The 27,842-nt window shown below is 40.4% G+C and overlaps 1 protein-coding gene across 1 annotated transcript; it reads left to right on the forward strand.

Moving 5' to 3' along the window:
- On the forward strand, positions 1 to 27,842 carry TMEM47 (transmembrane protein 47). Its single transcript, XM_082220203.1, has 3 exons — positions 1 to 606; positions 18,072 to 18,212; positions 24,699 to 27,842. Exons 1-3 carry the CDS (start codon positions 381 to 383, stop codon positions 24,875 to 24,877), a joined length of 546 nt encoding a protein of 181 aa, XP_082076329.1. The 5' UTR covers positions 1 to 380; the 3' UTR covers positions 24,878 to 27,842.

Below are 27,842 nucleotides of genomic sequence, written 5' to 3' on the forward strand. Positions count from 1 at the left end.
CGGCGGAAGGGCTGGGGCGGGGAAAGGGGCGCGCGCTGGCCGCTGCCCGGGGCAGCCGAAAGCCCTTCCCGCCTTCTTTCCCTGGAGGGAGCCCTGCGAGTGACGTGCGCGGCGCGGCTCCACGCCGGCCCCCGTGCAGCTCCTCCCGCCCCTTGCCCAGACAGGGGGAGGGAAGAGGGGAGGAGTGATGTGCTGCTGGGGAGAGCCGGGCTGCGCGAGCCGAGAAGTGGCGACTGGAGGGAGCTGCCGCCTCCCCGCCTTCCTCGTCCGTACCTGAGCGGCAGGAGCCACAGCAGCAGCGAGGTCCGCTCGCTCCCCTGGCTCGGGCGGCGGCGGCGGCGGCGCTGCTAGCGGAGGGGCGCCCGCTTCCCCGCTCGCCCATGGCTTCCTCCGGCAGCGGCATGGAGGAGGTGCGCGTCTCGGTGCTGACCCCGCTCAAGCTGGTGGGACTGGTGTGCATCTTCCTGGCGCTGTGTCTGGATCTGGGAGCCGTGCTGAGCCCGGCCTGGGTGACAGCCGACCACCAGTCTTACCTCTCCCTGTGGGAGTCCTGCGAGAAACTCAACAACCCGGAGACCTGGCGCTGCATAACTACCTTGAACAGCGGTGAGAAGCAGGGGGGGGGGCACCTGCCCGGCACATTTTCCCTGCCGCCTTCTTGACTTGAAATCCCCCCCCCGTCCCGCGCCTCTCCCTCTGACCCCACCCATTGCAGCAGCGCCCCCCAACATCTCTTCGGAGAGGGTCCTCCCTGCTCCCCCCTCCATCCCGCCCCTAGAATAGCATCTCCTTCCCTCACCCCCCCCCCCGCAGCTTACCCGCCACCCGCTCAGGTTAGCCTTTTCCTCCGCAGCACCGGACTACTCCTCTGCCCCCCGTTTTGCCCCCTCTTTCCTCTCCAGGATCCATCAGCGTCACCTCTTAACAGAACGCCTTTTCTTATCCTTAATACTTATGCTTGCATAGCGGTAGCCTCGCCTTCTCAAAACGCCTCTTTTGTCCCATCATCCGGAGTCGGCAGCCCGTTGCTACCCACGTAGGGCATAGCTCATTGCCCTCACATTGCCACCTGGACCCAGCACAACCCGCCTCTCCATCCCTGACCACTTTTCTATCCCACCTGCCTTCACACCACAGCACACCCATCCCTGCATCCTAATTTGAACCTACTCCTTTTTTCCTCCCACCTCATCTCAGATCCTCCCCAGTAGTCTTTCTCATTGCCCAAATCCAAATGCCACATTCTGCTTTAGTTGTGATCAATCCATCATACGTGCCCCCGATGCCCTTCCTTCCCAGCACCCCATGAGCTGCAGTCTCAAGTCTGCCATTCCAAGTTCCAATCCTCTACCTTTCCCTCTTTCTTATGCTGAATTTATTCTTTATGTCTGCCTGCTTATTTCCCCAGCTGTCCCTCCTCCTCATAGCCCCATGTAGACAGAGAAGCAATATGTTTAAATGATGCGTCTACATCTACACATACAGGATTATGCACTCCTTTTCTCTTGTCAGGGTACAGGATTTTCTCAAGTCAGGATACAGCAATGGCTAGAAAACAGGGCTAGCTTTTTCAAAGCATTTGCATCATGGGATACCCTGTTGTTGTTTTTAATGAATTGGCATATTCCGTTCATGAAAAGAGCCTCAATCCTGCATGTTGTGGTGTGAAGGTGTTTTGTGGATTATCTTGCTGTTGTTTTTAACTTCAAATCAGCATTTTACCCTATACCCAGTCCTCAAGCTGAAGCTGACAAAAAAGTTGTGGCTTTCAGTTCATTGAATCTGTAGCCAACATAAGAAGCAACACTCTCCTGTCACTGTATTCTGACACTTTCCCTTTTCTGTTATTCCTGTGCTCTCCTCCTTCTCTGTCCCTTATGAGAACTTTCACTAGGCAACATATGCAGCTTTGTCTCTCAGCCTCTTCCCCCCTCCCCCATGTACCGTATCTTGTTGGCCTTATTGGCATTTATCCTGTTTCATTTTTTCTTTCAGTAAGCAAAATAATATCTCCCCCTAATGGAAAAATTGCCCCTTGAAATGAGCAAGATTGTTTCAAAATCATCCCTCCATCCCTATATCAAGTGGCTTGCTCAGTCTGCAAAAATCCGTTTTGTGAGAGTTGCTTCTATTTTCCACTGTATCACAGCTGCTTCTATAATCTCTGTTGGAAACATCTACAAGTTAAACTGTAGCCTTCACTTACTAAGCCCTAAATCTGGTTTTGAATCATGTATTACCCTTGTGTTTTAAGAAATTGTGCAATAAGAGATTGGTTTCCTATTGGTTTGACTGCCTGCTGTGTATTTTGCTAAATGTCTTTGTTTCTTTGAAAATTCTTTAAAATGTTATTGGAGATCTTTGCTTCAAAACTGCAGCAGAGGTCCTTTCTTTTATTTTGTACTTTTTATCACTCCATCAAGTAAGATTTGGTGTTGGGTGAGGTTTGCTGTCAATTGTGTCATGTAAAGTAAATAATTTTTATTTATTTATTTAAATAATTGCTTCTTTGCGCTGTTACCAAGGAGTCTAAACAAACTTTGTAACAGAGCTGTATTTTTAAAAAATCTCTTCTCCCCTCCCACCCCACCCCCTGAAATTTATGTAGGAATGTCAGCTTTGACTTGATGTGTCTCCTTAGCAACAGGAATCCTTTTGCCCCTTTCTCTGTCTTCTAAAATGATATCCCTTGATTGCATAAAGACTTTTCAGATGAATTGGGTGGAGGTGGGAAGTGGGGGACCAAGTTTCAGTTCAGCTGGTTTTACTTTATTTCCTTACCTTCAAAAGTATGAGGGATTAGGAAGGTTAAATAGTGCGCAGATCAGCATTAGAGGACTGCTAAGCACTCTCCATTTGCATCTGGCAGACATCTCCCTTTTTAGATTTTTCCTATAGAAGTGTGAGTGAGCGGAATGGATTGAATGTGAGCTGAAGGCTTGTCATTGCATTTTTGAACAATAAATGAATGGGAAGAGCAGGTATTTGTTGTTGTGTCTTCCTGAATGCCTTACTGCTCCTTCAGGAAATTTCAAGGCTCTCCCATTCTATGGAGTCATAGACTAAGCTTTACTGATTTTTTTTGGTTTGTTTAAAATAGTTTTCCATGTTTTACAAGCTGCTGGGAATGACTACTGAGGCTATTTTAAGCAAGACCTTTCCTTTAATTGTATCTGGGTCTAGAGTCAAGCTTTGAAAGCTTTCCTGAAATATGAGAATGTGCACTGTTTACACAGACATGCATATGCACAAATGTTTGTTCTTTGATACAAACAAATCCTCTGCACAAGCTGGCAAAAGGCCCTCATTGCATTGGGTGAGTAATGGATTGGGTCCTAAGTCTATAGTGTGATTTGTTCTACATTCACAATAGTCCTTTGTTGTTAAGAACTTAGCCTTTTTTCTTCTACGTAAAACAAAGTATCTCTATTCTGTCTCATTGCAGGCAAGGCTTTTAAGGTTAAAATAATTGGGATATACTGGAAAGAAGCAGAAAGAGCTTCCTTTAGGAAGACTTTTTAATTATGACACCAGGGCAAAGAGCATTGTCACTGGAGAAACAGAAGGAGCCAGAGGCACAAGGCATCTCCCCCTACCGTCTTAAAACATTTGCTTCATTGTCCCTTGAAGGAGAGCACCTCAAGTGGCACAATCAAGGGCAGCCACACACCGGAGCCTGCTAAAGCATATCCAGGGTTTAATTAAAAACCTTTGTCTTAATTAGACTTTAGGTCCTGACTGCTCTCAGAGAGGGCACATTTGGTTGTATCTGCAGCAAGGAACATCCTCTGAGCAATTACCAGAAAACAGTCTCTTTGTCCAGTTTTGCTAACGGCCAGCATATCCCTTGTTAACTATATAATGTGCTATATAGCTGTAACACTAACTGAGCATCAGCATGTTTCTGCTAACACTGCTAATACCAAAGTGGGAGAGAGGGCTGTGTATATATTTTAAATATTTCAGGAGGCATCCAGCCGTATTAAATTTGCCTGATAATAAACTAGACATGCAGTTGTCCCCCATCTGTGCAGATGATTTGATTAAAAAAATGCATGTTTTGATCATGGCATTTTAAAATAAGTCGGTAGATTTCAGCAAAGACCCCAGACTCCCGGGCAGCCCTGTTGATTTCTCTGGAGCTACATGGAAGTAAAATTGTGAAGAGTCATAGCTTGGAAGTCTGACATTGTTGTTTTGATGTAGATTAGGCCATTTAAAATAGCAACATGGCTTATTCTTACATCAGAGCTATGTGTAAGTGCATGCATACTGTATTTTCTTATGATGTTTAATGTGTGAAGAATGTAGCCCACATGTATGGCACAGCACACTGCATTAGGTTTTCAAAGCCTTTGCTGTAGAATTGTATGATGCTGAATTATGCTTGACATACTATGTTGTTTATTACAGATCAGGCATACTACCTTTGTAGTATTGGCAAAATTAAGTGGCACTTTGAGATATGGTCTTTCTAGACAATGTGTATTTTCACTTAAGCACATACACATGCATTTATACAAAAAAAAAGCCTTTTGGGAGTCTGAATCATCAAAATAATATTACACTGAGAATAACATAAATAAACATTATAAAGCTTTCTTCTTTACAGGATATTATTGTTCTCTCTGGTGAAACATGTATCATAATGTTTATACAGCAGCATTCAGATGTGTTCCTTATAACTTTTGGGAATCCATAGGACTAAATGCTTACTAGTTTCATCTAGGATCTTTCAATGTATTGTTAAAAATGCAATGCAAATTAATTACTCCTTTCTTTCCGCATTGCTTTACCGAAATATTGCAATATCCCATTTTAAATCTATTATCTACTAACTAACCTATGTTTTAACAGTCATAGTTTGTGTGTCTGCTTATTTTGCATGAGAGCAGCTGTTCCAAGTGGAATTGACAGCTCAAAAGCAGCTTCCTCCTGGGAATATGTAGATCATGGCTTTAACTGAGTTGATAGTGATGGATATTTGCAAATAGCTCAGCAAGACTGATAGTCACAACACACTGTTCTTCCCTGCCTTCCTGGAAATGTTTTCTTAAAACTGAAAAAAAATAGCTAAGCAGAATGGAAAAAGCAATTGTTAACATAAAAAGTTTTACAGACGCCATGGCCAACAAGCTGTATAAAAGGCAAATTCATGTCTTACTCTGAAACGTAACTAGAAGATGGATTTTAAAGAAGGCTTTATTTTAAAGCTTTCCAGAATGTACCCTCTTTTCTCAAAGGAGTAATTGTGATATATTGTATAAGAATGCAAATCTTTACAGCATCCTTGCATCTGTGGTGGAACCCCTCCCCATTTTGAACTGTTTCTACAAGTTGAAGATGCTTCCTCTGCAATCCAGGAAGGCTAATCTACATAGAGCGTGGTGCTGATAACACCAAGGTTGCAGGTTCAATCCCCTTAAGGACCACCTGCGTATTCCTGTATTGCAGGGGTGGACTACATGACCCTCAAGGTCCCTTCCAACTTTTCTTTTCTTCTCTGGTGGCAAGACATGCAGCAACTGGGGGTGTCTAAATGGTCCTCACCGGCAGCCATACCACTAAATAGATCGTAGTTACTTTGAGGAATTGGATAGAAATGTGCAAAATCAGATTTTAAAAAGCAAGCACATCAACATTTCTGACACTTCCAATTCAGAAATCCTTATCCAGTTCAATGGATTCTATAGTATAGTGGTACCTCTGGTTACAAACTTAATTTGTTCTGGAGGTCCATTCTTAAGCTGGAACCGTTCTTATCCTGAGGCACACTTTCACTAATGGGGCCTCCTGCTGCACGCGTGTCTCTGGTGTGCAATTTCCATTCACATCCTGGGGCAAAGTTCGCAACCAGGGGCAGCTACTTTCGGGTTAGCGGAGCTCGTAACCTGAAGCGTTCATAACCAGAAGTGTTCGTAACCAGAGGTACCACTGTATTGTTTATTAATTTCTACAGATTTGTAGACTGCCCTTCATCACTTCAATGTGATCTCAGAGTGGTTTCCTTCAATTCACATGCACATACACACAAAATAAGCAAAAAAATAAAAACAAATGTTGAAACAATGCATTTAACAAAATAGTAACAGGGTAACAGCATAAAGCATGAATAGTAATAGTGGTTGCTGGTTAGCTCCAAAAGCCCATGTTATCTTTACCTGCCAGCAGAAGCCCATAAGAGTCTCCATTATTTGGACTTCCAGAGGAGGGGACTTCTAAAGTCAGGGGCCACACCAGAGAAAGCCCTGTCATGCACCACGTGGTGGACCAAGCCCATTGAAGCGACCACAAGAAGCCCCCCCCCCCGTCAGCCACATAGCCCTAGACAGATGGCAAAGTCATGGACAAACATGGGCAACTTAAAAAGAGGATTAGACATGGCGTACATGGTTCTGACCCTTCCCAATTTATCTTGACAACAACTCTGTGAGGTAGGTTAGGCTGACAGTGAGTGGCCCAAAGTCACCCAGTGAGCATCATGGCTGAGTGGGGACTTGAAACCTCAGTCTAGTCCAGCACTTTAACCCCCGTCTAGGAATGAAAAGGTCAGTGCATGTCCCTATGCTCCATAGGGTCACATCACCAGCACTATAGCAATGTTTCACCAGTGCCATGTATTTCCTTATGTAGTCAGCAACATCAATGCCTGTACTTGCCTCTAGTCAAAGAAGAGCTAGAGTCAGGTCCACCTGAAATCTTTGTGCATCTTGCAAGGTAGTCCTACAGGTGCCTACGTAAAAGTAAGCCAAATGTGGATTGCCTCCAGGAAAGTCTATATATAGGATTGCACTTCTAGGAAAGGTTACTCATTTGCCTTTAGCATTGTGTGCCAACACAATATCAGGAAAGACACACAGCAACCCATGTTTCTTTGATTATAATCTAGTTGTGAGTCTGCACATTATCACTTGGTCCTGTGAAGAGACACTAACACACACAGGAATGTCAGGGAGCAGCTTCCACAGCTTACTAACTACCTCTTCGTGTTCTTGCACCTTAAGAATCAAGTGAGCAAAGGTTCCTTATCATGCCTGAGATGTCACCCAAATCAGGGGGAAAATACTGATGGAATATATGGCGAGTGGCCTAGAAAAGGGAGGAAAAAGCAAACAGAGCAACAGACACATGTTCTTTAAGATCTCCCAGAAAAAGAACATAAGTGAGCCCCAACCCCAATCCAATAAAATCCCTATTGGTCAGTTTTTAGAGGAAAGACATATCTGTGCCGGTTACCTTGATTAACTTATGGCGAAAAGGCTACACATCCACCTTGTGTTTTAGACACAACAGGAATAAATGCAGACTGACAGGCAGTGGCTCTTCCACGTTTCAAATGAGTATTTTTCCAGCCCTATATGGAATAGGCCAGGGATAGGCTTGGGCCTTCCACTGAGTTATAGCCCCTTTCTCTGTGTCTCTCATAACTCTTCTAGATCTTTCTGGGAAGTGTGTGCTTGGACCATATCATGTATAAGCCAACTGTTGTATTCAGTTTTTTTATTCTAAGCATGGAAGAAATCTTCAGTGAAGTGTATCCTAAACTAATTTATCTTGCTGTTACTGCTTTTGTATATTGCGGCATTTAAAATTTTAATGCCTGCTTCTCCTTTAAATATTTTTAATTGGGCTTCCAGAATTTAAAGGATGCTTTTACTGCTAGTGATAATATAAGTAGTCTAAATATTTTATGAGGTTTATATTTAGAATCAAGTGGACTGTAACCTTGACTCATACTCAGTTGCAAAAGATGATGCGGTAGGATTCATATTCATAAGCAGTGGGAGGAGAGAGGTGCTAGCTTATGCAATATTGACTTCTTCAGTTAATATAAGACAGTGTTTTTTCCTAGAAATATAGATGCTGGTACTCACCATGAAATTGTTAGTACCACACTTTTTAACAACAACAACAAGGTGCAGGTACTCCGTACCCTTGAATTCCTCTGAAAAAAAAGCACTGATATAAGGAATAGTAATTATTGGATCACTGTCAAAATGAGAAACAGTAACAGGTGGCATTCCACAGGAGCCCCTTCAGTTTAGTGCTGTCAACATATCATTACTGACTCCGATGGAGAAATGGAGAGTATAGAAAGTTAGGACACAAACCAGCCAAAGTTAGCACTTTATACATTTCAGTGGAAAAATGAGCCCACATGGCCAGCTCTCTTCCATTGGAATCAATGAGAATGACCACTTGCTGAACTGTTCTCCAAGTTTGCCGTGCTAGAGAACTAGAGAGAACTGCAAATGCTACAGAGCACAAGATAACAATATTTTATGGTAGAGAATTCTATAGTTTAACTTTCTCTCACTACCCAGCTTCATTGGATGATCCCAAGTTTTAGCACTATGTCCACATTCCTCAACACCATGAATAATTTCTACACCTTTATCATATGTCCCCTTAATTAAATAAGAAGTTCCAAACGTTGCAACCATGCGTCAAAAGGGAACTGCTCCACCCTCCTGATAGTATCGACTGCTGTCTCCCTTCACTTTTTCTAGTTCTACAATCTTATTTTTAGGATGAGGTGACCAGAACAGTACATGGTATTTGAGGTGTGATCATACCATAGATTTGTATAAAGGCATTACAATACAGGCAGTTTTATTTTTAATCCTTTCTTTAATGATCCCTAATATGGAATTAACCATTTTCACAGAAGCTGTATGCTTGGTGATCATTTTCACTGAGCTCTCCACCACATCTCTAAAATCCCTTTCCAATGTGCGCCAGTTTATACTTCTATTAATGTGTGTTTGCTATGTTCTTGTCCATTTACCAGGTTTGGATAAAACCGTTTGGTGCTCTTTCCAACCCCTTTTTGTTTTTACCCCCTGAATAATTCAGTGTTGTCAGTAAACTCATCCACCTCACTGCTCACCCCTAACTAAAAGTCTTTAATGAGGAAGTTAAAACCCAATATAGAACCTTCGGGAATCCAACTTATTACACCTTACCTTGTGAGAACTATCCATTTATTGCTTCTGTCTGCTTCCTGTTCTTTAATCCATGTCCAATCTATAAGAGGACCTGTTCTCTTATCCCCATGGCTAAGTTTACTCATAAGTCTTTGGTGAGGGGCTTTGCCAAAAGTGTATGGCCAACTTATCCTGTAACTTTCTCAAGATTCAGCTCTCTAGCTTGTGAGGCCAGTGTGTGCAAAGAGGGTATATGCATGCATTGTATCTATTGTACACAGTTCAAGTGCCACTTTGGTTATGATGCTTGGTTTGCCCGATGCCTAGTTATGACACTTGGAAATAAATAAAATGTTATTTAAGACAAGTAAAAATAAAATTTTGACAGAAACTATTTACGTTGAATATTTTGAAATGTGGCTATGGTTGATTTTCAAGAACAGTAACTATGAAAATAGAGGCACAGTAACAAGAAAAGGAAGCCGCAAATTGGGGGGAGAGAGAGGGGAAGAGCTGGAGGGCAGACAAACACAACACATGAAATCAATGAGATAAAACTAAATAGCTGAAGAGATCATGGAAGTTACTAAGGCATGAATAAAGTTGACCCAAAATGCCTTCATTCAGTGCAATGATAGGAAAACTTGTCTATGGAATTAATACTCCCCACAGTTATAAGGGCCAAACTAGATGTGATATTAAATGTGGCTTTGCATTTAATATGCAGGGTTTTGTTTTTTGTTTTTAAAGCAAATCACATCTGCTGGGGACAAAAGTCATCATTAATGAGTTTGCATCAGGCATGATATTTACATTGTTGCTAATGCAATGTTTTCTCCCCATACAAATACCCAGTTCAGAGGAGATGTTTTCCTCAGGCCCACATCACTGGTGGAAAGGCAGGAGCAACAAAGTGGGGCAGCCAAAGACAGCTGACAAAGAATAGAATTGAGGGGTTAGGTAGGGCTACAGTGTTCCACACCTTCAGCATTCTTATTGGCTGAGTCTGGGGAAAGATACTGGGCTTTGGCTATCAAAGAAAATAGGTTGCTTAAAGTTGGCTCCCAAATAAAAAGTGTCTTTCCCTCTACAAATTATTATGCTACCTCAACAGTCTCCCATATGAACACACAAGGCAGCAGTGAAAATAATGCATGCTGTGTCGCTTGAAGTTTCCAAACTTTTATATAATGGTTTGGGTTTTCTTGATTTGTTCCTTCTATACTGTATTATAGGAAAAAACACAGTGTCCCACCCCACTTTCTGAGAATAAAGAGTGGCTCAGATTTTAGGGTATTTACATAGTACAGTTGTGTGTTTTTACTTTGGGTATATTAATATGGTTTAATTGTCAGCCTTCTCTTAAATGACAGTTATCTAGTTACTTTCAGCTTTTTGTCTAAGGAGGCGATTGGTAGAGGGCAGTAACAAAGAGGTGCAGAAGGAGACATTATTATTGTTGTTTCATTTTATATCCCCCTTCCTCCTAAAGGAGCTGTGGAAAGTGGAGGTTTCTATTGTCTGTGTAGAAGTGCACAAAGAAGTAAGAAACAACAGCATGAATGTTTAAATTCTAATAACACTCTGATACAGAAGTAGAGTGTGAGGTGAAAGATAGGATATTGTGATATTTTGCTTAGATTAAACTGATTTGTTGTGGAAGTTCAATATAGCATGGAGGTTTATTGAACACACTCCAGCAGCTTACCTATGGTTTGTTTACTGCCAGCATAATGGGAAGTCATGTACTGTTTGCTTACAAACCTTGGCTATTCTTACTATGACTTAGCATTGCATGTGAATCCAGCATCGACCTCAAACTCTCACCAAAGTACAAAGGCACAGGGCAAGAGCAGCTGGGAAACAAATCAAAGTTTGGAGAAACAATCCATGAATGTCTGAGGGAGCAACTAATGGTTAACTTGTCTTAGTGTTTTGTGTGAACCAGGCCTTTTTGTTTTGCACTTGGAGAGTCTAATCTTACAAAACAAGACATCACAATGGGGAATCTCTGAGGTTGTTATAGCCACCAACATCACGATGAATACTCTTTTATCCTGTTAAGGAGAGAATGGGCAACTGTTTTACTGACATGAGGTGGATATAGTGGCATGAGAAAGGGAAATAAGGTCTGAAATTGTGGTACAAGGGGATGAAATATTTCCTTTCTTCCTATCTCCCAAATACTGACCTTGCTCAGGAAATTTGGTTACCCTTCTGCAAGCATGATAATAAATTTGTTGTACATCATGTGAAACATTCATTTAATTTTACTGTTCTACTTTAAGTTGTAATTTAGTCTCTGAAGATTGTGATACTATTTTATACCTGTATGATGCCATTCAGGAGGATTGCAGGCAGTGTTAAGGTGTTGCAATAAAACCCTTTTGCAGGGGAACATTTCTTCGGTGGTGGTGGTGAATTATTTTCAAGGATACCACAGTATTTTCTGAGCCAGCCTTTATTCAGACTATCCTGGCTACACTTCTGAATCCTAACTAGAAAAATAATGATTGTTCATTGACACTGTCACAAAAAAAGATACTTTCTCCTCTCCCAGTTTATCCCATGTAAGTGAAGTGCACAATGGGAAAACAGATATTGCATAAAACAAAATAGGGAGTGAGAAAACTGTGGCCTTCCATAAGAATATAAGACGAGCCTGCCGGATCTGACAATTGGCCCATCTAGTCCAACATCCCGTTCCCATAATGGCTGACCAGATGCCTATGGGAAACCCACAAGCAGGACCTAAGCATAACAACACTCTTCCATCCTGTGGTTTCTAGCCATTGGTATTCAGAAGCATACAGCCTCTGACAGTGAAGGCAGGGCTTGTAGCCGGTGACAACTGTATCCTCCATGATTTGTCTAATCCTCTTTTAAAGCCATTCAAGCTGATGGCCGTCACAGCCCAGATGTTGTTGGCCTCTGACTTCCATCACCCCAACCTTTGGCCATGCTAGTTCTCCATTTCTCGGCTTAAAGCATTTGTGGCTATCCAAAAGAATTAACTAGGTTTGCATCAGTTTTTTGAAATAGCTGCCATAGGTCATCATGTCTTATTTTCAGTTCCATACCGGGGGGGGGGGGATTTTCTCATTCTAGGAAAGAACTGAAGCATCATAAGTACACTTTCATTGAACTTACGTTTCTTAGTGTTATTATACTTTAGATTCAACCACTTAGTGGGAAAATGTATTTACCCAAGAAATCATCTTCTGCTGAAATATAGAAGATCAATAGAAATAGTTCTTAAAATTTTATTTTGGTCTGGTACTAAAGCAGCATTATATTTTAAATTGCAAAGGTTTGTAATACTCTAGTGTTCTGGAAAGTCTGACAAGTGATGTAATAACTACTATGTTCAACTGTGAAAATCACACTGGGTAGTGATGTACAGAATCAGGCTGTGACTGCATTTTTAAAACAGATAAGACCTATGTAAGTCATCACCCCCTTTTTTTAATCAGCAAAATATTTTCTTCACATAACCAGCAGAGATTTTTTTTTTTAAGTCACTGGCAATGGAATCGTATGCATGTCTAATTTCCCATCGGGTTCAGTGGGGCTTACTGACAGGTCAGGATTCCAGTCTAAATACTAATTTCCTGGATGATCTTACCATATGTTGGTGTTTGGGTAAACTATTTCCCTGCACAAAAACTAAGGGGGAAAGTCATCTCAGAAAAGTCCCTTCATATGTTAAACACAATGTCTCTCCCCAATTAAAGGGACAGTAGGTCCATGCAGCAGTACCTGCACCTTAGGGTCGGATTGCTCCCTGTCTGAGAAGTGAAAGCCTATATATGTAAAGATCCAAACATGTAGACATGAAGTGGGGAACTGAATGTGGTCTGTGGGCCAGAACCTTATCTTTCCTATCCCCTGTGGCTTGACAGGTGGCTGTGTTTGCCCAACTATCCATCATAATAATGTCCCATGATAACCTGTTTATGTCTGCATCAGTGATCAGCTGGTTGTTGTGGAACACTGTGCAAGTCCCTTTGGCCCAGAAGCATCTTTACTTACTCCACACATTACATTATATGTGATACCATGTATAGGGCAGGTGGGCACAGTATGGCTAAAGTAGATTCATGGGCCAACTGGGGTCGGCTAATTAGACCCATTGGTCAAAATTTTGCATTTAATGTGTGGATATCAGGGACAAAGCCAAGGAGCTGCGCAACCCTAGGGGTGTGAACAACACAGACCTGCTGCCCTGTTAATTCACATGGGCCTTTTCACAAAAGGGTCATAGTGTCTTACACTAAGGAATTGCCATCTGAGTGAGTCCTTTATGTACACAGCTTCTAAACATTAGTGGCTTCAATCTGCTTCATAGCACAAAGACAGATTTATATATTTCTTGCATTTGGATTGCCTACATGTTTAGAGAGTTATCAGCGACAGCAATGAGAATCTGTATTTCTGAAGTTTGAAACAAGTTCTTGTAAATATTTGTAAAGCAGAGTTTGCTTTGTAGGGCTCTGATGCTTCAGTGTGGTCAAAATGTAGCTATTAAAACCACTTGTTCTGAAATTTTGAAACTGAATCAGGATTGTAAACTCACTGTGTATGGATGTAACAAACTCCTGTTTAATCTGCTTTAACATAATGAAGTGTGTGTTATTGAGTTACTCCTGAACCCTTGGGAAGACTGTTGGCTTCACCACAAACTCCCATTATATTGCAATGCCACCATTCAGCCCAGTTTAGGAAGCTTATCAGATGTACAGTTAGTTGTGATCTTATTGGATAATGAAACAAATGGAACAAGAGTCTATTGCTGTACATTCAATACTTACTGTAACTTTCATCCGATAACCTACATAACTTGGTGCTAAAAATATATTGGTCCAAATACAGAGAATTCCGTGCTCATGAAATCAATTGAAATCACTAGGACAAGTTCGTTGTGACTAATTTAGGTCCCATTAATAATTGGATCATAATTTATTTGGATTTGTATAAAAATGAATTAGTTCTACCTTTTTAATTCATCTATCTTACATGGCTGTTGTGAGTATAAATGATAACAGCAGTTGCAGAGCAGTTCCTGTTAGCGATTACCATACATGCATTTGAAGACTTCCCAGAAGGTTCAGTTGGTGCAAAACAGTTGTTAGAGTGCAGACTTGAAACTGGGTATTTGGAACAGATCTTGCCAGTCTTAAATAACAGTATTGGCTCCCAGTCTACTTCAAGGCACCATTCAGAGTGCTGGTTCTTACATTTAAAGGCTACAAGGACTGTCTTGTGCCAGGACACTGAAATCTTTTCATGAGACTCTCCTTTGAGTGCATCTGCCATGAGAGATGAAGCAGATAGTGACCTAGAACCAGTACCTTTTTTAAGTTTTAGAGCTCTCTCCCCAGATAGACTTTCCTTGTGTTAAGTTTGATGTCATTTCAGAGTCAGGTGTAACATTTTTCTTTGCTCAGGCATTTTCCATATTGTAGTTTTCTACTGCATTTCAGCCGAGCTGTCACTAATTTATTTCAAAAGCTGTTTTATAGTCTGCAGTTTTAATGTTGTTTTATTGTATTTTTAAATCTTTCGTTATCTGCTCTAAGGTTCCCTAGCTGAAGAACAAGGAAAAAATAAGTTAAAAGAATAAAAGAAAGTTAATTGTGACATAAACTAGATCTGGTCTACCTGAGCCAGCAATCCAGATACTTCCCATAGTTAGGAGTGGTATGCATGATACACTCTTGTGTATTACCGGTAACTCATTGTACTGCCACAAAACTACAAAAAAGAGCCTGTAGGTCCACAAAGGGACACAGTGTGAAGATAGTTTAAATCAGCTGCCACAGGAAAAGTGGCCTGCATGCAGTATACTCAGTATACATTTCATATGCATTGCATTCCTGTGCTACTGTAGACCTATTTTGCCAGTCAGTTATGAGGTAGGAGAGCAGGGTCATTTTCACTAAATGCACCCCTACCATTATGACTCAGGCAGGCCCCTCCCCAATGCTAGCTAGAGACTGGAGACAATGTGTTGTTTCCAACACTGTCCATGAAGGTTAGGAGTACAGTGATTTGACTGAGGACTTTTCTTCCAAGCAGGTGTGAAAAAGTCCATTTCATTCAATGGGATACTAGAGAATTGACTCTTAAACAAAGGTATAGTGATTAATCATTTATCCGTGAACTGGCTATCACCAATTCACCATATGTCCCTCCTACCATGATTTCATTCAATAAGCTTTTCTTTTCTTTTCTTTTCTTTTCTTTTCTTTTCTTTTCTTTGAGTGGGGGAGTTGCGGGATCTGTATCTGTTTATGTAAGACTATCACATGTCAAAGGTAGTGGCTTGTTTCTTTCTATTTACGACTTGTATTCATGTATTAACAGTGTGGTATTGATATAATGTATGTATTAGGTAATTTTCTCCACTCCGGTTGTAATAAAAATTGACCACAATGAATGTATCACTATGCAATTATACACACTTCCATTTCAGCTTCACATATAGAATTAAGTTAAATCTTATGCATGACTCTTTCATACCTTTTCATACCTTTTAGAGACTCTTGCCCAGCCCCCCCCAATCCTAAAGTGATTACAGACTAAGCACCCAGGGTTTGAGGTCACAAGAGACACCCTACTTGCTTTTGGTTATGCTGCCCTGCTGCAGATTTCCTCCCAAACATTTGGATAGTGTTGGGAAGTGGCTGGTGCAGGGTGCCTCATGTGATGTTAATCATACATAACTTGAGCATCCAAATAGGACTTGTTTGAACCAAAGAAAGTTTCGCTGAATTCTTTCATAAGCCGTCAATTACTTACATCTCTCTGTTTAACAGTACAGCACTGATCTGTTCTGGTATGTTGAGTGTTTTGGTTTGGGGGGCGGGGTTGCATAAAACATTCAACTACCTACAGTTCTCTTTCTAAAGTAAAATAAATATTATACACATGTGTGACAGAATTTGCTCTTGAATTTGAGAGCAGCTCTACCCTTGCCTCAGCTCTTGCTACATTTCATTAGCTTGAAGAGCCTTTAGAACTCTTGCATTAAGAAATTCTAAATTAACTGGGGGATTTTAATTCACCACACTCATTAAATTGGCTTTGAAAATCTCAGCCCAAGATTATTTGGTGTATTGTGTTTAACCTGATTTTGTGCCTTCAATTATATAACATAATGCCCTATTTCTTTTGCCGAGAAGTCCTGTTTTAAAATTAATACAACTGTGGGATTGGAGAGTGTGCAAACTAAGTTCCCAAAGTTATACAGTATAAAAAAACTTTTGTCTACACAAAGCACAAAGTCCTGTAGTCTAATTTGTTGCAAATTATTGTTCTTACCTAGGCTCACCAAATACATTTTTCTGTGTGAGGCAAAGAAGCCAGTGGTGTCCCGTCCTAAGTCAACCTAGGAAGAAAAACCCCTACACTTAAAAAATAAAATAAAATTATAAGTACATCCAAGGTGGTCTGCGGTCCTCCCTGACATTTTTTCTTTCTTTTAAAGACCATTTAGCAAGTGGTCTTCCTGCACTCATTGAACACATTTCACTAAAAAGCTACTGGAAGATGTAGTATGGTATGAAAGAGTACCCCTTCCTGGGTAGTTAACAAGAGAAAAAGATGACTGCCCCCAATGTACACATAGGGGCAGCTATATTTTCATCTGTGTGTGAGTGATCATAAAATCATAGAGTTGGAAGGGACCCTGAGGCCATCTAGTTCAGCCCCTAGTGCAGGAATCTCAGCTAAGATCATTGACCTATCTAGTGCAGTATTGTTGCTGCTGATTGGCTGTAGATCTCCAAGAGTTCAAACAAGAGACTTTTTCATCTCGACCTGGAGAGTGTGGGACCTTTTGCATGGAAAGCATGTGCTCTGCCAGTGAGCTACAGCCCTTCCCACCACCAAGATCCACCTGCAGGGCCTGAAAGAATGGATTCAGTTCCCCTGTGCTCCTATTTTCTTGCAAAATAGCTGACTAATTATATTTTATATTATAAATGGTCTCCACATACTGTTGAACTGTGGCCCTGAATACCTGTGTTTTAAGCCTAGCCGTTGGGGCTCTTCTTTGCATTCCACTGTTAGAGGAGATACATTTGGTGGTGAAACAAGATGGATTTTTCTCTGTGGGATGCCCTCCCCTTGCACGTCGTCTGACATGGTTGTCATTTTGGTGCCAAGTGAAGTAGTTCCTATTTTTAGGTTTTGAATGAGTGTCCGTTTTAGCCTCCTCTGTTTAGCTGACTTGAACTTTGCTTGCTTGTGTTTTTTTATGTTGTATCCTACCCTGATATTTGTGCCAATGAATAACAGGCTATAAATCTTTAAAATAAATATAAATTGTAGCCTGGACAAATATATCTGAAACAATAGAATTGTTTTCAATCAGAAGTATCATTTGTTTTGGTGTATTCATGTTCTACCCATCATTCCAATGCACCTTAGGATTATTGGGCCATTAATAGCTCTAGTTAACTAACTGTTGAAATTCAAGTGTGTTCATAGGTGCCAGCTCCCTGGGGCCCTGGGTGCCCAAGCACCCACAAAATTCCCCAGGGGCCAGGCACGGAAAAGGTTTGGTGTCAGGGCCATGTATGCTGCATGGCACCCACAGCCCTGGGCACCCAGGGTCACCAAGCCAAGTTGGCACTCCTGAGTGTGTTAATTTGCAAATAGCCCTCTGATGGTTTTACTATGAGTTTTTCCTTTCTACTTTAGTCATGCCAAGTTTTATTGAGCTCCTCATTATTGTAAACCTTTTATAACTAAAGCTACAGTTCTGTCACACTTCCCTGGGAAAAAACATGCATAGGCTTGTGGCTGTAAATTAAGGAAGGGGTATCCCATTAACTAGTATAGGAAAGTGGTGAAGAGATAAATGGTCAATATTATAAGCACCTGATATCTGCATTATACAGAATCTTGCATTTTTTCCTTTGGTACCTAAAATAGAATACATACAGATAGCATCTTAAATCTGACTAAGAGAACTGTCCTGAAAGTTTTTAAAAGTCTGAATGCAATTGTATTTTCTGTTATGAATAACACCTTTCTGTGTTTACTGGAGTCCTTGTTTGTTTTTGCATTTTACATAGACATCCTTTTTATATGAGTTACTATCTAGTTTCAATTATTTGTGTTTCCTTCTCTCTGCAGACTGGCAGATCGCTACACTTTCTATGCTGTTGGGTGGTGCCGCCATAATTCTTATAGCTTTCTTGGTTGGATTAATTTCTATCTGTGTGGGATCCCGGAGGCGGTTCTACAGACCAGTTGCTGTCATGCTGTTTGCAGCAGGTAAATCAAACAGATTGGTTCTCTGAAGTATGCTAGAATTTCCTAGCTGTAGTTTTGCGTTTGTGCAGAAAAGAGTGACTCATTGTGCATTGTAAGCCAATAATCAGATCATTGCCCAAGGTTATTTCAGAAGTTCTTGATTATACAGCATGATCAACCTTTGCTTACATGACAAAGAATCTCTAGCACCCATGGCCAAATCATTCACAGCTAAGCATTCATGTGCAGTAACTGATGCCTTAACTCAACCTGTCTTGCATTCTGAAGCATTATCATGCTATTTTTTTAAAAAAACAATCCCTTATTTCTCATTTGAAAACTCAAGAATAGCAAGTGATCTGGGGGTTCTTTACATAGACTCGGCTTTTTCAAATTTTTTCATTCCCTGATATGTGGAAATAGTCATGAGATTGATGTGATTTAAAGGGTTATTATCAGAGTGTCAGTTCATTCTTATCAAATTCTTCCATTCAGTTGGGTACATACCTGTGTGGTGAAAATCTGTCGCAAACCAAGTTGAACATGTGGAGATTTGTAATCATAGCTGCACTTTTTTACTGTACTTATGAATATGGAGACGACTGCTCATTCCCCATGTTTGCACTGCAATTCATCGTAGGCTGTCTCTAAATAATAATAATAATAATAATAATAATAATAATAATAATAATAATTGTACCCTGCCCATCTGGCTGGGTTTCCTGGGCCTTCCCCCCTTATTATTATTACCTGTATTTTAAAATATATATTTTTTAATGTTTTAATTCTATTAGTGTTTAACTGCTTTTTAAATTACTATCTTTTCTGTTTCTACTTTTTCTATTTTATCTGTAAGCCACCTTGAGTCCCGGTCGGGGGAAAAGGTGGGATATTAATAACAATAATCTACAGTATGAAGAATCCATGAACAGGACTGTATGGAGCTGTCAACTATTCAACAACCCACAGTCCAGCTATTTGAGCAAATGAACTCTATATGCTGTTATATGACAGAGGTGCATTACTTTTACAAGAAGTCTATTGGTATTTAACCTAGTAGTGTTGCAGTTTTGAAATTTAATGTAGGGTAATCATCACTGTCCACATTCCAGGCCTTTGTAAGGACAGAGCCATTAACAGTGCAAATTATTTATGTTTAAGTGATAATAAATCCCACTATGTTTAATGAAAAAGTTGTAGCCTATATGCAGCAACTTTTGATGGTGTTGATGGTTTCTTTCTTTCTTTCTTTCTTTCTTTCTTTCTTTCTTTCAGCTTAATGCTATTCTTTTCAAATATTTGATTGTAAAAGTCCCTTAAGTACTAGCTCTCAAAACCATCTGTACGAAAATAAATAGGATTAAAGTGAAAGGTGTTTATATCTTCCCCATGCTTCACAGGAAGAATCAATTTCATTGTGTCAGGTTTACTTTTTGTAACAGCCATCACATTGTAAAGCCTTTATTTTATTTTGCAAAGCTTCAAAGGAAAGAATTTGTGCTCAGAAATACTTTTAAGAAAGACCCACATAAACAGATCAGCCCAAAGGATAATGCAGTGCATACTATCTGCATTGAAATCACCACTTGGTATGCACTTCAGTGTCCTTTGGGTTAGCCAGTAACAGTTTTTTCTCCCTGAAGTTTTCCAGGCACAGTATCCCTCCATTCTGTCAATCATATCTGTGCTGGAACTGAAACAGTAAGCCTGTATGATATCCCATAATGGAGAGAATGACAAGGCCATCTTCTCTGCTAGATGGATTTTAAAAATCCATTTACAAGGAGGTGGAAAGATAGGTCCTTAGTATTTCAAGAATTGAAATAGTGATAAGGGGAAGTATCCTACTGCCCCCTGCTGTTTCCATTATTTTAGTTAAACCACTATAGTTTAGCAGAGGGCACATGAGTTTAAGCTACCAGAATTCTATATCTCAATGAGTCGTCAAAGAAATTAGCAAAATAGATTCATGAAATATGTTAGTTTTATCTAGCATAATTGATGCAGTGCTGGCAACAGAATGGTTTACTAAAAATGAGTTTTAAATTGCTTTTTTTTAAAAAAAAAGTCTTCTAGGCATCCTTTTTCTATTATTATTTTTTCTAGCCACTTCTAGTTGTTGCCTTCTGTGTAATTCCACAGCAATATGGAAGCCACTAGATCTCAGCCTAGATGAACAAATTATATTCAGTATAAAATGCATGGGCCAGATATAACTGATTAGCTGTGCTTGCAATAGCCAGCACAAGGAGTCCCACTAATGCACCAGGGCTTCCCCCTCTCATCCCTAAACTCCCTGCTCACCCTCAGCTCTGGGGGGTTGGGAGAACCCCTAGGGCAGCACAAGGCAGGGGAAAATAATGCTCTATTTGGCAAGAAGAAATGTTTGTGCTCCTGTTGTTGCAATGCCAACTTCTCTCTGCCCCTGGCATGCAATACAACACATTTGAGAACACAAGATTCCCATACAATCAAAATATCACTTTAAGCAACCTATAAAACTTAAACCACACTCAAATAAAACAGCAAAAGAACATACACATAAATTAACAATTTGGTGGAGTGAAGATGTTCCAAAAAAGGATACAATGAAAGACAACTGACAAAGGACTTTTGTCCACTACAGAATCCTGCTTTAGTTGCCCAAGTATGGCTCACATAGCAAGGACGACTCATTAGAAGATCTTGACGTTTGTTTGGGAATTATGGGGCAAGGCACTCAAAATTTGTTTGGAATGACATGAGAGAAGGCACTTGCTGGCTCAGTGCTCAGTGCCAGTGCTCGGACCATTTAAACCAGTGGCTTGAGTTGAGTCCAGAAACTAACTGGTGATTCATGAAGATGTGTTAAATGAGGTGTAAAACAATCACACCAGCCTGCACCTAACAATAGTCAGGCATTCTATACCAACTGAACCAAGTTTTGATTATTGATTGATTATATATTAAGCATTATAGCAATATATATATATATATATATATATATATATATATATATATATATATATATGCAGCATACAAAAAAGCAGCAACTGACAACTTAAAGAAAATGTTAAAACATAAAGATGTTACATTATTAAAAAGTTACTAATATATATACACAGTATCAATCCATTTTGCTTCACACACACACACACACCCCCCTCAGCCTCCAGGTTCTCACCCAGGGTCCAACAAACTCTCAGCTCAGTTATCTTGACTGTTTTGATTGGCAGAATTGGCACTACTACAGGTGCCACTTAATACCCATTCTGCATTTGCAAGAACTCTGCAGTTGTTCAGCCACCACCCACTCAAGTATCAAGTATCAACTATTGTACGCCTGCCTATAATTGGCAAGAGCTGCAGGATCCAAAGACAGGGACTATACCACTGTTCCTTTCAAGTCAACAGGGGTCCAAATCCAGACCAAGGCTGCTAACCTTTCGTGGCTATCTGTTACAAGCCAAGAAAAGGGATAAAGTGGGCATGGATGTTGAGAGGAGCGGGAGAGGCGATTTGCTCCAATGTTTAAAGGAGAAGGAGGGTGGCTCCTTCTTTGCAAAAAAAAAAGAAGACAGACCTGAGATGTTCATACAGGAGCACATGGGTTGTCTTAAAGCCTGCACAAGTCTTCCCATTCCTACTTTGAACTCTCTAATGTCAGGGGTTAAAGGGGAGCTAGGGATATTTGCAAAGCCATACAAAGGATTTTGACAGGTGGGCAGCGAGGCCAATCCTGATAAGGATCTGGCCTGTGGAGCCAAAAAGATCCTTCACTCCTCAGCAGCAGAGGAAGCCGCTCGGGTGCCTGGGGCAGTGCGCCCAGGGGCGGGGCGAGCCACCCATAGACGTGGAGTGCACCGTGGGGCCTCCGGAGTCTGCCTGCCTCCTCCCACTCTGCTGCCCTACAGCTGGGGGGGGGGGAGGCAGCGGGCGGACTGTTTGGGCAGCGTGGAGCCTGTGCACACCCAAGCTACCACGTCTCTCCCAGGAGAGTGCCGCCCAGGATTTTGTCACCCCCCTCAGTGGTGACACCTGGGGCGGACCGCACCCACCGCATCCCCTTCCTCCGCCCCTGCCCCCTCTGCATTACAGGGTTAGAGAGGGCTTCCTGGTATAATCTAATGCACATTTGGTACCTTTGCCATAGGATCTAATTCATAATTGTAACCATAGTCATGTCAGCTGATGTTTGTCATCCACATCCAGAGCCAATGCTCTACTTATGGCATCTTATTATTACTTGTGCAGGTACATAGACTTTGTTTAACTTTTGTCTTTCAGACAGTTACATAGACCTGATAAAATTTTGACTGCACAACTTTGCTTTGGTAATAATCAGTGACATCAAGGCTATTTCTTATTGAGTACTTACTGTTCAAAACAAATATTTGAATGTTACAAATTATTAGGAAGCTTTATTGCACTGTGTGGAAGGTAAGAATATGGCTGTGTCAGGAATGTAAGATATTAATTGGAGGTTATATGTATTTTTAATGTGCAATTCCAAATGAATTCTGTTGTAATTAGTTGATAAATGATATTCTTTATTACATTGAGTCATATAATTATAAATGAGCTTTCCTAAATTATCTATCTTCATCATCCCCTACTTTATTTTTCCCACTCTTTTATGATCTATTTATAGAAGCCATTAGCTTAGTCACCTGTGTTCTTCTGTTATTGCAAAGAAAGTCTGATCTGCAGTAAAGGGAAAAGGATAATTGATATGGCTTATTCTTCAGAACCCTGAAATATCAGGCCATTGCCCTGTTCCAGAAATATGTGTCTATATACATAGGATTATATTTAGATTGCCATATTCTCTGTGGTCTAAAAATAGTACGTTACAGTAGTCTAACCTGAAGGTTACCAGAGCGTGGACTCAATAAATTTTAGATTAAATATATTTTACATGGACTGCACATTCCACCAGGAATGCTGTGCAAGGTTTATTGAAACAAATGCGGTTTTATGTGAATTGAAATGACTGCCACTGTGCTTTTGTGCTAGTTCTGTCATTTCCACAGGACTTGTTTCAGAGAATTTCCAATAGCATTATGCCCATAAATTGGAAGCTAAATTCAGGTTTAGAAACATCAGCAGCTACAGCACTTACTGGATCACATCAGTTCACCTGGAAGATGAAGGAAACCATAGCTGAATGTTTTCTCTCATACACATAACACTTAAAGGAAGATTTGTGAGTCATAAGTGGTTCTTTTCTTTTTCTAGTACTTTTTAATTGCTGTCAGGATACTATTTCTATGGCTATTTGTTTCATCTTCTTCCTCCTGTTGTTTTATAGTGTTTATTGCTGTTTAACAACAGTTTGTGAAACTAAGTTACAGTTGTAGCTTACGTCGTTAGCCCCCTTGAGCTTGTTGAGGAAAGACAGGGTATAAACATTCTTAATAAAGCAAACAAATGACTAAAGAATCCCACCTTGTCCAGATGGGGAGCCAGTGAAGTGTGCAGATTGACACAGAGTGCCTTCCATCTGCTGGTGGCCCAGCTAAACCCCTGTCTGGACAGGGATAGCCTAACTTCTGTTGTCTATCCCCCAGGAACTTCTAGGTTAGATTACTTCAATGCATTATATGTGGTGCTGCCTCTGAAAATGGTTCAGAAACTTCAGCTGCTGCAGAATTCAGTGACCAGGTTGCTCACCAGGGAAAGGCGGTTTGAGCGCATAACACCAACCCTGGTCTGACTGCAACGGCTGCCAATCTATTTCCAAGCCAATTCAAAGTAGTAGAACCATACAGCTGCCCTAAATAAAGCAGGAGTATGCTACTGACAGGGCTCTAACCCTTTCTATTTCTCAGAAGTGTTGTTTTTTTTAAAGAAAGTTTCATGCCAAGATTGTTCTCATATCAAGATTGCACTTTGAAAGTGGTACAGTCCAGGCAGGAAATCAAGATTGCATTTCTAAATGCAGGCGACTCTCCACTTAATGTGGGGGTTCCGTTCTGGAAGCCTGATCGCACAAGTGAAATCATGTGAAGTGGGGAGTCCCCTTTAAACACTCTCTCCAATCCAGGCAAACCAGAATTGAGTCTCTGGGCCTGGCTGGAGGCTGGAGGATGAGTGGAAAAGCAGCAGCTACTACTACTGCTGCTGCTGTTGTTTTACCACACACACCAGCTGTTAGGCAGGGAGACTGAGCAGCCTAAACAAAACCCTGCTGCGCCTCCGGTCTCTTCAGGGCTTCATCCACCCTTACTGACATCCTCTTCAGGCTCCAGGGAGGGTCTCCTCATGAGCCACAAGGACTCTCTAACTCTCTCCAGCCATTTCCAGGTTTGAAATGAATTACTTGTATTTATTTATTTCCTGGCACACACATATACATGGTTGCACATGTGCCAAATGCGCATTAAGTGGGGAGTTGCCTGTATGTAGTAGGCTCCTAGCGTACATCAAAAACTCCACCAAAGGATTAGTGATTTAGCATTTTATTTATTCTAAGAAAATGGATGAAGCCTCATATTTGACCTTTCCCCCCTTTTCTTTTTTCCCCAGTGGTTCTTCAGGTGTGCAGTCTCGTCCTGTATCCAATCAAGTTCATCGAAACAGTCAATTTGAGAATATACCATGAGTTCAACTGGGGCTATGGACTAGCTTGGGGTGCAACTATATTTTCATTTGGGGGTGCCATACTGTATTGCCTAAACCCTAAGAACTATGAAGACTACTATTAAAGGGAGCTACTTTAAAAAGCAGCAGAAGAAGAAATAACACAAGGATTGTTCAGTTTTTTCTAACTCTGTGTTTTTAGAACTTTTGTAGATTGTCCAGCAGTCTGCCCTGTTGATTTATCAGCCTTTACTTTCGGCTACAACTCTTGCAATTAACTTTTTTAACACCCCTTTAAAAGAATGGCAAAAATTACACCTGTTCATCAGTACATTAGCAAATGCTATAAGCTACTGATACATTACCTTTGGTAAGCAAAGAAGATCAGTACAACTCGAGGACGAAGGTGGCAGCAATCGTCATGAGAAACAAGCTGGAATGAAAATATGGCACCTGCATTTGCTGTCGCCTGCAAGGGAGTAGCTGGCCTAAGTAGAAGCTCCTTTGTATTATACATGATTCAAATTCTCTATTGGTCACTGAGTTACACCACTATGTTGTATTGGTGCACTGGGACTTTTGCTGAAACAAACTCTAAATGATTGGATGCTGAGAAAAGCGAACATAGTTGAAAGTACATATTAATCTGCTATTTCCTGACAACACAAGTTTGTACATTTGGCAATCCACATTTTCCAGCCAGCTGTGGTATATCAGGAAGTCAAAACTTGGAGCGCATTCTTCTAATTATGTGGTTGGACTTTGTGTCTCGGCTGTAACCAAGTATAAGCAGAGAAGGACACTGAATCTGTTGACTCCCGTGAGAGAATAAAAAGAAGAGAATACATGCATGAGATGTGCTAGTCCTGACCATCTTTTGATTTCCAAACACTGCAGTAAGGTTTCCATAAGGAACACCTATTTTTATAGAAGGTGTTTATTCGTATTACTATCAAGAGAAAACATAGGTCAGCTCAACCTATTCCTAACAGCGGGCTGAAACAGTAAAGGTTCGAAATGAATCTCGATTTTCAAGAACTGTTTCTGAATATTGAGTAGTCTTCAAAATATTTTAATGAATCCTTTCCCATATGAATTTATTCTCAAAATGCTTGATTTAAAGCTTGATGTGCCAGATTAGGATGGGGTGAACCAGGTGCTTGCAAAATTAGAAAACATGGCGTTGGCTTCATTTAGATGATGAAGCTGGATTCAACTACGTGTTCTGTTAGCAGAAACCAGCGCAAGGACTCTTGCTAATGCAACAGGACTTTCCCCATTCTCCAGTCCCTCCTCCAAATCTATTATGGAGAGTTGGGAGAACCCCCAGAACAGCACGTGATGGGAGATTGTCCTATCAGGAAAGCAGAAATGTTTGCACTGATGGAACAATCTCTTTAGCACTACATGGAATTCTACCCATGGTTTATTATAACAGGAATGAGCATAGGCAACCCTCATACTTGTGGGGGACCCCCATGCCCTCTCCTCTTCTGGTTCAGCACCATGAAATGGTTTAAAATCTTTTGATATGGCTTTTTATTAACTGAGGTTTGTTGTCTTGTTAAAACCCAACCAAACGTAGTTAATCCTAATAATGTTTTGTTCAAAACAAGCCACCTGCAAACTGTGGATTATGAAGCTGGTTCATTTCAATAAATCAAAGTGATAATTAACCACATTTTAGGTTAGACATAACACTAAAGTGCAGTTAATCAAAATATCAGTTCATCTGATATCACAGCTACACCAGAGAAGAGGGCTTCACTTTGGCTTTTTCACATCATGAGAAACCATGGTTAATCATGATGCCCAAATGCAGCCATGCTGTCTATTTGGCAGAGGCACTATGGTAATGATACAGTTATGTATATAAAAAGGACAGTGTGATGATATCTTCTTTAATATTGTTTTAAAATGAAAACTTCTAGAGAAATTAATATGATATTAATATGGAGTAGAAGAAAAATATCTGATTTCCTAATGGTAGTGATTGGCTCAAAAAACATATACTGATAGGTGGGTCCCAATGGAGGGAAGTTATTAAAGAGTTTCATTGGTAAATGAAATCATTAAGAAAAATAATGCTTTCTACGACACAACTAAAAGTTCCTGAAGAAGAAGAAAAATATACTAATGTGGCAAATTTCTGTTTCACTTATATTTTATTTTTAAAAGTAATCCAGTGAACATATGTTTTCTGTAGGAGACTAGCTGTTACGAAAATTATAATTTAACAGTATATTATCAGTATCACTATTTTCTCCTCAAAATGTAATGGATTGGCTGACAATTATTTGCATTTATCGCAGCTTGTTTAAGTTATTTCTTACTTAAATTTTGCAGAAAATATATAAAGTATTTAAGACCCAAGATTAATATCTGGGGTAGAAAATTTAAATTGATTTACACAACATAACATTTATTTTTGTTTACAATCAGCTTATTGGGTATTTTCAATTCTGAAAATATTTTTATACAATTCTAAGATACATATTTAGAAACAATTATTTTTGTTAAATGGAAATTAAGATATATCCTAGCATGGATTTTCTTTAAGAGCACAGTCCTCAAAACTATAGAACTATAGTTCTTTAATGTTAAGACCTCAGAAGTAATTTTAATTACAGCAAATCAGAGAGAGATTAAAGGTGTGTTTTATATATCATAAAACCATGATAAATATGTTTACCCATGCCGTTATTAAAAATGCAATATTATTTTATAAAAAATAAACTGTACTCTGATCTGTGTGCAAACATAGGTTTGTGCATGAGGCAGAGGGAGCAGTAAGAACATGCACGTTCAGGAGCAAGAATGCATCTGTGGTGATCCTGTACTTCAGGGCTGGAAAAACCACAGCCTTCCAGATGTTGATGGACTATAGCTCTCCCCCTTCCTGACCATTGACCACGCTGGCTGGAGTTGGGAGTCCAGCAACATCTGAATGGCCACAGGTTTCCCCACCCCTGCTACACTACACATACACTGGCAGAACAGACTTATTAATGTGGTCAGCTCCCTCTTACCCTTCATCCTGCAACAGATGCTAACTATGGTGGTAGGTAGCTGATGGAGTACAATAAGACA

This window comes from Podarcis vaucheri (genome assembly GCF_965113315.1).
Source record: "Podarcis vaucheri genome assembly, chromosome: 4".
NCBI lineage: Eukaryota > Metazoa > Chordata > Lepidosauria > Squamata > Lacertidae > Podarcis > Podarcis vaucheri.